The sequence below is a fragment of the Artibeus jamaicensis genome, unplaced genomic scaffold (assembly GCF_021234435.1).
Source record: "Artibeus jamaicensis isolate MK-2021 breed Jamaican fruit bat unplaced genomic scaffold, CSHL_Jam_final contig_240, whole genome shotgun sequence".
In the NCBI taxonomy this organism is placed as follows: Eukaryota; Metazoa; Chordata; class Mammalia; order Chiroptera; family Phyllostomidae; genus Artibeus; species Artibeus jamaicensis.
Genome location: NW_026521506.1, coordinates 15864539 through 15877900, shown reverse-complemented (window position 1 = coordinate 15877900; position 13362 = coordinate 15864539). Strand labels below are relative to the sequence as shown.

General features: G+C 38.7%; 1 protein-coding gene across 1 annotated transcript in view; it reads right to left on the bottom strand.

Annotated features, from left to right (window-relative positions):
- Window positions 1-13362, bottom strand: part of SLC9A6 (solute carrier family 9 member A6) — a 66978-nt gene extending 53616 nt beyond the window's left edge. Inside the window, exons 1-5 of the mRNA XM_037142217.2 lie at window positions 12998-13362; window positions 2835-3034; window positions 1415-1492; window positions 1075-1151; window positions 657-769 (exon numbers count right to left, since the gene is read on the bottom strand). Of these exons, the coding sequence (XP_036998112.1) occupies window positions 657-769; window positions 1075-1151; window positions 1415-1492; window positions 2835-3034; window positions 12998-13334 (805 nt within the window). The 5' untranslated portion in view covers window positions 13335-13362. The remainder of the gene's footprint in view (window positions 1-656; window positions 770-1074; window positions 1152-1414; window positions 1493-2834; window positions 3035-12997) is intronic.

Genomic DNA, 13362 nt, shown 5'->3' with positions numbered 1-13362 from the left:
AATGCCTAGCATGTAGCTACTAAGCCCACCAATACTATATTTGGAAAACTACAACCTAACTTAGTATGATTACATTCATTCTTCAGCTGTGCTAATATCAAAACTATTTTATAATCATAAGGCCAGTTTTATAAAAACAACCCTTTAATGTATGTTGAGGCCCACCAATGTCCCAAAATCACATCTGTAGTAGTACAACTGCCTTCTAACAATCATTTAAAAACTTCTTTTATTGTTCTTAAATGCAGATAGCTGAATGCAAACAGAAGCTTTTTAGGGAATTGGCTTTCTAGAAGCTTGAAAGGAAGTATATAATTTATTACCCATTTTACTTAATCTAGCTCATCTCCCATACATAATCACTAGGAATAGAGACCAACCTAGAAATCTGAAGAAAATACCTTATAGTCCATGTCTAAACAGCATCAGATTATTGGGCCAGTAACAGGCAAATGTAATAAAGTAAAAGGGAAAAAATGTGTGCATGAGCCAAAAGAAACCACGAATTTTGTTTTTTCCTCCAGAATTTGAAAGTATAGTACTATGGGAAGTACGTAATAATGAATTCTGTACCTCAAAGGAAGAATTATCCACACAGGCTTTGCCAGCAACACTGTTTCTTAAGTACTTAAGCTCCTCTCTCATGTAAAACATACCTGGATCTGTTGCTGATACAATGGCACCAAACAGCAGACAATCTGTAAAGTAAAAATCTCCCGCAAGTTGTCCGGTTACTTTCATCAGTGTTACACAGCCATACATTATTGACCTGTTCAATAAACATATTTCAACTTTAGAAAAAACATCAACTTATTAAAGAAGTTAGAGTATAGTAAGAATAAGAAGATGGGTCCACTGTAGTATTTTGTGACCAATCCGAAATTTAATTTATGCCATTTAAATATGATAACAACTTGGCCTTGAGAAAAACTATGACGACTTATCTACATGAACACACTTTACTGAAAAAGTCCTTGGACACATTCAGAAATACAATATTGCACAAATCAAATAGGTATTATTTTTTAATTATCATTTGAAAGCTGAAAAATGTTTTAAGGTTCAAGTACTTACCCAATTACGAAACAAGAAATTGCTGTTCCAAGAAAAGCATATGCTAGAATAGACCCAAGGTTTCGGAAGAAATGTCTCTGACAAAAGAAAAGGTTACACTGTGTTAGAATACTTACCAATTAATTGGAAAAGAAAATGTCTTATATTCTACTGGCATCATTCATTAAAGAAAATAAGAGAAATAATTTTTATATAGGCATAAACTTCAGCATCTAGAAAGGATAAGAAGAGGAGAAGGAAGGGAAACCTGGAAAGAACTGCCTGTTTCTGAAGTGTCAAAGATGACAAAGCCCATGGAGTTTAAGGTTGTTCAAAGTACATAAAATACAAAAGCACTTACTCTTTTCAGACTATATCCTGCATAAAATATGATAGGAGGAAGTAATATGTTGAAAAATACTTCTGGATCAAAAGTAACCTGTTAAAATAAAGAGTTCTTTCAGATGAATTCTCTTAGAAGACTTCATACTATATTATCACACTATCAAAAGGAAAAAAGAAATGTTAAACAGGTGAAAGGCAAGAATCTTACTGCAGTTACTGAAAAATTTTTCATATTGGATATATGTTGTTTTACTTCTCAACCAAATGACAAAGACATAGATTTGTAAGCCAGATCTATGAAGTGTGTTAAAATACTATATTAAGAACCTTAAAAATAGGAGAAAGCATGAACCTATCTTTGCTTTAGATAAGAGAGATTCAAAACTGGTAACAAAATGTGGGGGTACAGCATTGTGGTTGGCAAGCAGAAACAGACTTCTTACCTAATAACATTGCTAAAGGCTTATAACATAAAATTATGGTAAAAAGTTTCTGCACAACACATCTCTAGTCCGGACAGTCCTTTTCTTTTAATACTTATTCCCTGGAATAATACAGACGCCCCCTTCTGTTCATAAGGCTGTAGTAGGATTCAACATAAACAAAAAGCATCTACACATATACCCATGCTACATGTTTGTTTACTAGAACTTTCAAGGAACTGGAATTTTCCACAGGTGGAAAAAAATTCTTGCTGCAAAATAAACTTAAATTTCATTTAAAATTTTACAAAGCATTCAAGATGGCCAGGAACACAATCGAGTAGTTACAAAAGCCAAGTCCTGCCAATGTGGAAGACAGAAGTGCAGGCAAAGGGCCAATGGTGGGTGGAAACAAAGAGACCGTGAGAAGCTTCAGGAATAGAAACTATGAGGGTAACAGGAGAAAGCAGTTTCAAGAATGTCTGGGAGCCAGTAAGACTGCAACCCAACCTCCTACATAAAGCTTTATGTACAGCATGGTACAAAAACTGATACTCAGACTGAGGGCCCTGAAGTTGTGCCAGATTACAAACCAAAGAATGATTAAATTGTCCTCAGTATAGAATACCATCAAGGCAACAAAGAATTCAAATAGATATTAACAGAATATCTTAGGTATTGTTAACTCAATGTGCTGAAATACTGTAAACTCTAAGGACCATCTGCAAATTGAAAGAAACACAAATTCTGCTTAACTCAATATTGGTCACCATTTATTACAATTGCAAACATCAGAGTAAAACAAGGGTTATAGTACATAACCTCAATCAGAAAATGAGATGTACAGACGTGTTCGTTATTCTGCATTACATTACATTCCTTGAGGTTTTACTCCATTTTAAAAGACTATTTTAAATATCATTAAAAATTCATTATTTATTTTTCTCTTGAATTACTTGGCTCCTAGTTGGACAATTTTTAAAAAGTCAAAATTCCCTTTAACCAGGAACTTACCTTTCTAAGCATTTCATTATCTTGAACATTATTGAGTTCATGTGAACTAATTTCTCCTTTCAGTGTATACTCATAAAATTTTCCGCTAACATTTACCAATAAGGTAGTGGGGCTTGACTGCACTTCACAACTCAGGGTCACATTATTCACATCGCTTGGAACATGAATTCCATATCGAAGCACAAGGCCCACAAAAACACCTGGAATAATAAAAAGAACAACATTAGCTCTCCTTTCAGACAGAGACTACTGCTTCTGTATTCTACACACATCTTTGAATTGATAACAGAAAATCTCTTATGATAGTTCCCTGTGGTTCAAAACCAATTTTTACATTGAATGCAGTTACATCTTGAAATATTACTAAATTCACAAATCTAAGAGTTCAATATTCATATAATATAGTGAGACAGGAGGCAAAAATATTCCCTAGGGTAAAAGCACATATCACTGCATTTCTAGATTAAGACATGAACAAGTGACGAGGAAGGTAACAAAATGAGAAAATACCTTCAAATCATCTGACACAGAATATGCTCCAAGGCATCCCAACCTGACAATGTAATTGTATTAGAAATGTGTTTACCACCTCCATCATCAATTCACAAGACTGTTAAACACACACCTATCTCGAGTTACTCCTAAAGCACATAGCTGGCTAAATAATACACACTTAACAAATTAGAAAATCAATATTTGTAGATTGTTTGAGTTCTCCTATTAAAAGGTTGGATTTTAACTTTAAATGATTTGCTTCAGATCAAAACATAGGATAAAACCTCAACTCTGGCACTATGATAGCAACATCCTGCTAGAATTTTACCTGGATTATCATATTGATATTCAAATATGCACAATGTTTTATGTACTATAAACCTATATTGATCAAACTGTTTAATAACAGATTTATTGAGATGTAATCACAAACCATAAAGTCTGCCTGTTTAAACTGTACAATCTGGTGGCTTTTAGTATGTTCACAAAGTTGTATATTGATCACTACTATCTAATTCAAAAACATTTTCATTGCTCCAAAAAGAAACCCCATACCTATTAGAAGTCACTCTCTATTTCCCTGGCAATCACTAACCTATTTCCTCTATATAGAGATTTGTCCATTCTGAACATTTCAAATAAATGGAATTCTACAATGGGTGACCTTTTGTCTGACTTCTTTCACTTAGCATAATGTTTTCAAGATTCATCCACACTGTAGCATAAATCAGAACTTTATTCCCTTTTATGGTCAAATAATATTCCATTATATATTGGCTTGGCCAAAAAGTCTGTATGGATTTTTTTTGTAAAATAAGACACATTTTTCATTTTCACAAATAACTTTATTGATTTGGATATTCTGAGTATGTTGGCTACTTCCTGCTATTGACTTCTAGTGGGTAGAGGCCAGGGGGTGGGGGCTGCTAAACATCTTCCAGTGCATAAGACAGCCCCCAGCAAAAAATTATCTGGCCAAAATGTCAACAGCACCAAGAAACTTCATACATCACTTTTGACACATTCCATCAGTCACAGCACCTTCTCCGTACACTGCACAAATCTTTTTTCCCATTTCAATTGCATTTTTACCTTTCTTCTTCTTTTTATTTATTTATTTATTTATTTATTTATTTATTTATTTATTTATTTATTTATTGTTCAAGTACAGTCTTCTGTCTTACACTCCCATCCCAGCCCCCCCCCCAGTGCTCCCCACCTCCCTCCCATTTCCACCCCTCTTAGTTGTCCCTGTGTCCTTTATACTAGTTCCTGTAAATCCTTCCCCTTTTCCCCTGAAATTCCCTCCCCTCTCCCCTCTGGTCACTGTCTGCCTGTTCTCTATTGCAGTGTCTTTGGTTATATGTTGCTTGCTCACTTGTTTTGTTGTTTAGCTTCCTGTTAAAGGTGAGATCATATGGTATTTGTCTTTCAACGCCTGGCTTATTTCACTCAGCATAATGCTTTCCAGTTCCATTCATGCTGTTGCAAAGGGTAGGAGTGCCTTCTTTCTTTCTGCTGCATAGAATTCCATTGTGTAAATGTACCATAGTTTTTGGATCCATTCATTTACTGATGAGCACCTGGGTTGCTTCCAACTCTTGGTTATTGTAAATTGTGCTGCATGAACATTGGGGTGCACAGGTTCTTTTGGATTGGTGTTTTAGGGTTCTTAGGATATAATCCTAGCAGTGGAATTGCTGGGTCAAAAGGCAGGTCCATATTTACTTTTCTGATAAAATTCCGTACTGTTTTCCATAGTGGTTGTACCAGTCTGCAATCCCACCAACAGTGGACTAAGGACCCCTTTTCCCCACAACCTCTCCAACACTTGTTGTTTGTTGCTTTGTTTATGATGGCCATCCTGACCAGTGTAAAGTGGTATCTCATTGTGGTTTTAATTTGCATCTCTCTGATAGCTAGCGATATTGAACATCTTTTCACTGCATTTTTACCTTTCTTAAACTAAAGCATAATATGCTGAAAATGTTACATATCTTCTTCTACCATCCACATTTAAATGGCTGCACAAAAATTCACCACTTTTGATGGTTTTTTTAAATGCATGTCGATATGACAGCTGTTACAATACAATCTAAGAAAATTGTTTTAAATGAACTGAAAAACAACCAAGCACTAGTAGAGCTGCTATGGGAAAAATTAGATGTAACTTTCTGGCCAACTCGATAGTATATATTTCAATTGCAAATTAAACCTCCAGAACTTTAACTCCAAGATGCACAGTATGCCCCTATTAGTTACATTTTACCTTTCTGTCTCATTTCACTTTAACCAGCCAGCCATTCTTTATACACACACACACACACACACACACACACACACACACACATATATGAGTTGAGTACTATGCTATGTAGGCCCCCAGGGTTTACATATGAAAACAAGGTCCCTCCTCCAAGTAGCTCTCAGTCTAGTTAGCAAAAACAGACTGAATAAAAAATTGTAATATTATATGTGTATATATATGTATGTGTGTGTGTGTGTGTGTATATATGTATGTATACAGATGTTATAAAAACAGAAAAGAAATACCTAAACAAGCCTGAGGGAGTGGGACATCAGGGATGTCTTTCCAGAGGTGTCACCTAAGCAGCTAATAAAGTAAATGGGAAAGTGTTGCAGGTAAGCAGAATAGTAGTATATGTGCAGTCAAGGAAGAGTGAGAGGACACAGAACATTCAGGGAATCACATGCAGTTCACTATTGCTGGGATATAAAGGGACAAGAGTTGAGGTGTGAAAGATCAGCAGGAGGTGAATCATAAAAGACCTTAAACATTGAAGAAGGGAGTTTGAATTTATCCTGAAAGCAAAAAGTCATAGAGGGTTTATAAACAGGGGACTGACATCAGAATTCTATTTTAGAAAGAATGGTCTGAACCACAGAGGGTCAGAGAGGCTGGAGAGAAGGCCATTGCCATCATTCAGGCACTAAGAGGTTAGGCCCCTACTGTAAGAGCATGGAGATAGAGAGTTTTTTTAGAAAGTATTATCTTTCAGAAAGATTTGGTAACTGAGTAGACTGGACACAAGGGAGATGAAAGACTAAGAACAACCAACTAGATGCAAGCTGGCCTGAGGAACCAGGTGGACAGCAGGGCCATTTAGTGGGGCAGGGAACAGATTTACAGGGTTAACATGCAGTTCGGGATTGCACATGTTGAGTTTGATATACCTGTGATACATACACAGTCGAGTATATGGGATCTGGAGCTCAAGGAAGGGGGAGGGGTGTTTCAACTGGAGATACACACTTGGCAGTCATAAGATGATTGAGTCAGGTGCAGATGAAATCACCTGGGGAGCAAAAAAAAAGTGGGAAGAGGACTATGGATAGAGGCCTAGAGTTTTATCAGAAGATTTAATAGCCTACAGTGAAAGGCTGGTAGAGGAGGAGCTGATGAAAGAATCTAAAAAGGAAAACCCAGCAGAGTAGAAGGAAGTAAGAAAGAGAAAAGGAAGTGAGAAAACTGTAAATGCTACAGCAAAGTCAAGGAAGACAGGCATTAAAAAGGGTCCAAAGGGGCTGGCAACAAGGAGGTCAGAGGTGACCCTGGTAAGCACAGTTCCAGCAGAGCAGAGTGGGCAGAAGCCACTCCAGGGTGGGAAGTGATGAAATAGAAACAGGAGTTCTAAGGGCAGTAGTTGGTCGGGAAGGGAGAAGAGATGGGGATGAAGGATCCTCTAGTAAAACTTAGAGCCACACATTTTTGTAGGTGAGCAGCAATGGTTAAATGATGAGCAGTACAACAACATTGACTTAAAAAAATCTAACAAAGGTTCAGCCTTAAAATAAGTGAAAGATGCACCTTGAAAACATCTCACCTACAAAAACAAAATTAAAAAGTGACAAGTGGGTATCTGCTGTGTTTGATAAACATAACTTGGCAGACAAAGGCAATTCTGCTTACATGATATAGTAATAGCTCTTTTTTTCTAAACCCCACAAGAGCTCCTAATTAAGAGGCTCATTAAAGTTGCCCCTTTATATATGTGCAGTAGTCACAGCTATGACACTATAGACACTAATAACAGCTGCAGAAATTCTTCCCATGTCCTCAAGCCTGACTCTGTGAGGAAAAGTACACAACACTGAAACATCACTGAATGCCCTGAGGAAAGCTCAGCCCTTGGAAAAAATTGAGACATAAACCTTGGCAGGTAAAACATCAGCAAGGAGAATAATTACTTAGCTTGGGGAAAAAATCAAAATCCTTTTATTACAGCATCAGACATCTGAAAAGTTGGAAAAAAATTTTTTGGAATAAAGTTGACAGATGAAGTTAATTTGGGTTCTGCAAAAGGTCAAATCCTTATCATGGAGTTAAAGCACTTCTCAGTAAAGAGAACCTACACAAAAAGAGTGCTTTGTTAAGGGGACAAGGCAGAAACTTCTAGCCTCCTACACAGGCAGAGGCACAAACATTATTAATATCATGAAATGTAAAATGAGCACTAACAGTCAACAAAGAATATAATCCCCACAAGATATCTTTCATAAAACAGAGAGGTCCCACCCCTTTTATACATTCCTGACCCTCTTATGCTAGAAACTATCCCAGGGATAAAGAACCCAATATGATCCAAAGGCCCCACCACTGTATGAGGCACAGTTAGTGGAAATTGGTTTTCTAATGGATTTCAGTCCATTCTTTTGGCTTAAACTACAAGCCTCTGCCAGTCAAAAATAGGGGACGGGACATCGCTGGGGTATGAAGTGTGGCCAAAATTGATAAAATTTCTACATATTAAAAAGTATATGTATCTACATATTTGTGTGTGTGTACAATATTTATCTAATTCATGAGAATGCTGTTAGATTCTGTCTTAAAAGTTCACTGAAATTCAAGACAGGAAAAACAGTCAAGGCTTTTGCTGACCTCTGGTTAGTTTTACATATGTTTATTCATCTATTTGTCTCCTCCAGGTCCTCCAAACTTTACCTTCCTCAAGTTCTCAATCTCCCTGCCTATGTTCCTGAGTGGCTGGAGGCCATTCACTATAAGCTGCCTCAAGTCCAAGCCTTTCCATCTCAATTTGAGCTCATTTCTCTTGAGCTCCCTCTTGGGAAAGATCAACCTCTTTTCTAAGAAAACCCTTTCACCTGGGACCTTGAGCCAATACCATCTGAACTGTCATTGCAAATATCAGTACATGTGCTGACGAAGCATGCACTGTCACTGCAAATATCATTTGATACTTATAACCTTATGAAATAGATACTGTTATAAATCCCTCAGTCATTATTTGCTCATCTATAAAATGGGGATAAATGACTTGCCCGAAATTATTGTCACTAAGTGAAAAAGACAAAATTGAAATCTGGGTTTTCTCTTTCTAAAGACACTATAATTTTCTAACCATCTCCCCACTCTCACATCAGCACTAACTTCTCCAGTGGTTTAGGTCTCCATTCTCTCATAGCCCTCCCTCACAATTCACCTCCAAATCCCCTATAAGTTTAGCCCTGGCTGGGTAGCTCAGTTGGTTAGAGTATCCTCCCAATACACCAAGGTTGTGGGTGTGATCCCCAGTCAAGGCACATACAAGAGTCAACTAATGAATGCATAAATAAGGGGAACAACAAATCAATATCTATGCCTCTCTCTCTCTCATCCCCTCCCTCCCTTCCTCTCTCTCTAAAATCAATAAATACAAATTTAAAGAACCCTACAACTTTAAGTGTTATTTCCCTACATATTTTCATCTCATGAAATTTACTACAGTATGGTATAGGAGTAAGAGCATAAGTTTTGAATCAGAAAGATGTATGAATTCTGCTTCCACCAAGTTCTAGTCTGTTACCATAAGGTAAATAACCTCGCAGTGAAGCTCAGTTTCCTCAAACATAGTTGATCACAATACTAATCTGTTTTGTCTTCACAGTTATGTTTTACTGTTTCGATAGGAGGCAATGTGGCTAGGAACTAAGAATGATGCTTTTGAGCCAGACTGATGGGGTTTGAATCCTGGCTTAATACTTACAAATTATAAGACTTCAGGCAGGCCACTTATCCTTTCTGTGCCCCAATTTCCTCACCTGTAAAATGTGGAAGATAGTACCTATCTCACAGGGTTGTTCTGAGGTTTAAATGAAGATACTTGGAGAGCACCTAGCAATGTCTAACACATTGCAATGTTCAATAAACGTTATCGATTGTTACTATAAGTGCTTTCTGACTTACAATCTAGTAAATACTAATCTAGTAATAATGATTCACATCTGTATTTCCAAGAGCTCATACATCAAAAGCACTTGATAAAGTTATTAATTATACTAATTAAGCATAGGACAGTGGATGCTGTAAATTTAAGGCAAAACAAATTCTTCCCTGTCTTGCTTCTCATACCATCTGTAAGCACACTGCAGCGAGTGATCCCTTTTCCAACCCAGCTGACTACCCTGATGATTTTCATTTCCTTCTCACTTTTAAGTTTCTTAAGCAAACTAGCCCCATCAGCAAAATACTTAGGTGCTTTGAAATGGTAGGAACTGACCACATTGACAATTTAATAATTTTTTTACCCTTGCTTTTCAAAAAGATAAAGGAGACACTTATATTAAGAAGCATCCCCCAGGATTTATGTAGCTAAATGAACATCACAGAAATAAAATCATCAGTGGGCTGAATCTGAGAGGTCTGGACATTCCCAGAGTAAGAAGCCTTTTAACCTGAAAGTCAAGCTGAAAAATATAGGTCTCAAAAATCATATATTACCATAATAGCCAGGATAGTATAAGAGTCATAAGAAAAAAAAATGGCAGGCAGTGATTGGGATTAGAAAACAACAATTTCCATGGAATTGAAACTACTTTGACTCAATCCCATCTATTCTCACGCTGGACCTAGGAGTTAGGAGGCTGTTCATCCACAGCCCCCACTGCCCATACTAAGAAAGTGGGACAGGCTAATGAATGCCAAGTTGTGACAAATCAACCACTCTTCCACTTTATATCCCACAAGAGATACCCTTGTTTTTCCTTCACAAATACTAAAACTAAGGTGCTCATTATTTTTTTTATTAACTTAGAAACATCAGAAAATTAAATTCGTAATCCTACTTTTCAACTTCAGCCGAAGAAGTAGGTGAGGTTAATGATATCAATTGCCAAAGAGCAAATATGTTCAGGAGCAAATTCTAAGTCTCTACTTGATTTTTAAAAAATTAATCTTTGTGCCCTGGCTGGTGTGCTCAATGGATTGACACAAGCCTTTGAGCCAAAGGCTTGCCAGTTCGACTCCCAGTCAGGGCACACACCTGACCAGTTGCAGGCCAGGTTCCCCGTAGGGGGCACGTGAAAGGCAACCACACATTGATGTTTCTCTCCCTTTCTTTCTCTCCTTCTTTCCCCTCTCTCTAAGAATAAAAAAAAATCTTTAAAAAAATAATGTTTGCCTCTTAACTCACAAGACCGAGCAATTAAAAGAACTGTTTCAAGCCTAACCTGAGAAAATGCAGTTACAATAGCAATAAGCATAGTATCGCACCTATCATTTATTGAGAATTTACTTAGGAGTCAGGTACTAAGCTAAAAGCATTTTTTTCATCCCAATAATCCTACTATCATTGCTCTCAATTTATAGATGATTATGTAGGAGGTCAAGGGACTTGCCTAAGATCATACAGAGCTATTGGAACAGTGAGGCAGGAACCTAGGCCTGACTCTAAAGCAGGGGTTGGCAAACTACATTGATAGTCTGCTTTTATATCGCTCAAGAGCTAAGAACAATTTTTACCTTAAAGGTTTGTAAAAAGACAAAGTGAAGAAGAATGTGCAACAGAGGTGCAGAGACCTATGTGACCCACAGAGTTGACAATACTTACTATCTGGCCCTTTACAGAAAAGAAATTTACAGACCTCTGGTCTAAAGCCTTGTACCTTTAACCCCCATGTCATACTATCTCTCCTTCAGCAAAGGGTTTCTGTGACAGGTTTCTTATGTTAACACCATAATACTCACTTGGCATTTAACAGAATTTAAAATGCAATTATTTTCTTTATATGACCTGTCTACCCAAGGAGAGTAAGTTCCTTGGAGAGATCTTATATTTATTTATATTTTAAGCATAAAAACTAGTAGGCTGATTAGGAAATGTTTGCTGAGGATAGTAAGTAAATCACACACTGTTTTCCAGAGAAATTACATAGAGATGCACATAGCTACCCAGCCAATTTAGCTTAAGGGGTGCTACAAATAAAATGCAAAAAATATGAAATATGAAAATAGAATCTAAGATGTCTAAACATTAATAATCCTAGGAAGAAGAGATATTTTGCACACCGGCTCAGAATTATATTGCCTTACAAATAAAAAATAAGCCTGAGTTCACACATTGTCCTGATGAACACAACTATCTTTTCTTGCTATCCTTGAGATGCACATTCCAGAAGACTGTATTTTCTGGGAAAGGGTGTGTGTGTATTTGGGGGAGTGCATGTGGGGAAATGTCTTTTTGTGCCAAGGCTTCTTCTACCTATCTGTAAGTCTGAGAAACAAAGCTCAACAAGCTCATCAGTTTAAGCCTGTTCGAAATGAAGATAATCTTCACCCATGAACTGCACAGAAAGAACTGTTTGTCCTCCAGAATCTCTTCAGCCATATCCACACTTACAGGCATTCTGGATTAAGATAGTCAGCAGTATGTATCATTTCCTCTTATGACACCCCAGCACAAGCCAAAATGCCCCTGAGCTTGTGGTTTTATTCGCCCAGCTCCCCTTATGACCCAAAATTATAAATAAATAAATAACCTAAAAAAAACTACACCAAGACACAAGAACTAAAGCCATTTACTAAACGATCTGTCACTAACCGTATATGGCACCAGCAAGTCATAGTGCATACGTGTGGTGTTCCTAATTAGTGCTTGGCTGAAGCGTCTTTATCATTGTATAGTACAACACACTGCTGGAAGATATTTTAACTCTTCCTTTTCCTCTCCTCGGTACGCTTGAATTGGAAGGGTCAACCATATTTATATGCATATTAGATTTTACAAACATAGCACAATACATCAGAACGTCATTAACAATGCCTAAGCCTTCTTTAGCTTCTTTCACGTTCGGGTTTTTACTTGGACTACACGGGAGTAAGGTCTTCATTCTCCACCACGAAAGGACAGGGCGTAGCAAAAATTGGATGATGGGTAAAGGTGGACTCTGGCTCCAAAAGAACGCCAGGTTCCGAGCAGGAGAGATACTACTGCAGCTTCAGTGGACCCTAAATAAACTGACACCCCTGAGAAATAGATCGCTATGCTGTCTTCCCTTCCCCCGTCTTCAGCCCAATCCGAGACACCGCACCCACTCCCTTGCTGTCCTCAGTCCAGGGTCCCAAGCTTGGAAGGCAGAGGCAGTGGGGTGCAGAAGGAAAAGGGGGTGGGGTCGGAGGGGAAAAAGGCGTGGACAGGCAGCAGAAAGGGCAGTAAGAGGGAGGCAAAATGGGGTACGAGGCTGAGGTGGAAATGGGATGAGGCAGAGAAACAGGGAGCGTAGCAGAAAAAAAGGGAGGCGAGGAAGAGGCACAAAATGAAAGGATCAGAAGAACTCAAGGTAGGCCTGACAGGGCCAGGAGAGGAGCCCAAGCAGCCCGCGTACAGAGGAAGGGGGAGCGCCAGAGTCGGACGTGGGGGTGAAGCACTTGCCATAAATCATAGCCAGGCCGGTTTCGTGAAGGAAGCGGACCCGGCGGTGCTTGAAGAGCCAGATCGTAAGAATGGTGAGGGTGAGCAGCAAGATGAAGATGAGCAGATTGGCGCTGTCCTGCCGGTGACTCTCCTCGGCTTGCTTCTCGGACACTATCTCCTCGTCCATGGCTCTCGTCGCACCGCCAGCGCCCTCCGAAGCCCCGGCCCAGCCAAAGACGCCCACTGCAAGGAGCAACCACAGCGGCCGCCGGAGCCTGTGGGCCCGGGGTCCCCCGCTGCCTCCGCTGCCAGTACTGCGGCGGAGGATCGACCGCAGCCGGCCGCGCGGAGCCATGATTCCCCCCCGCCCCCTACCCAGCTCC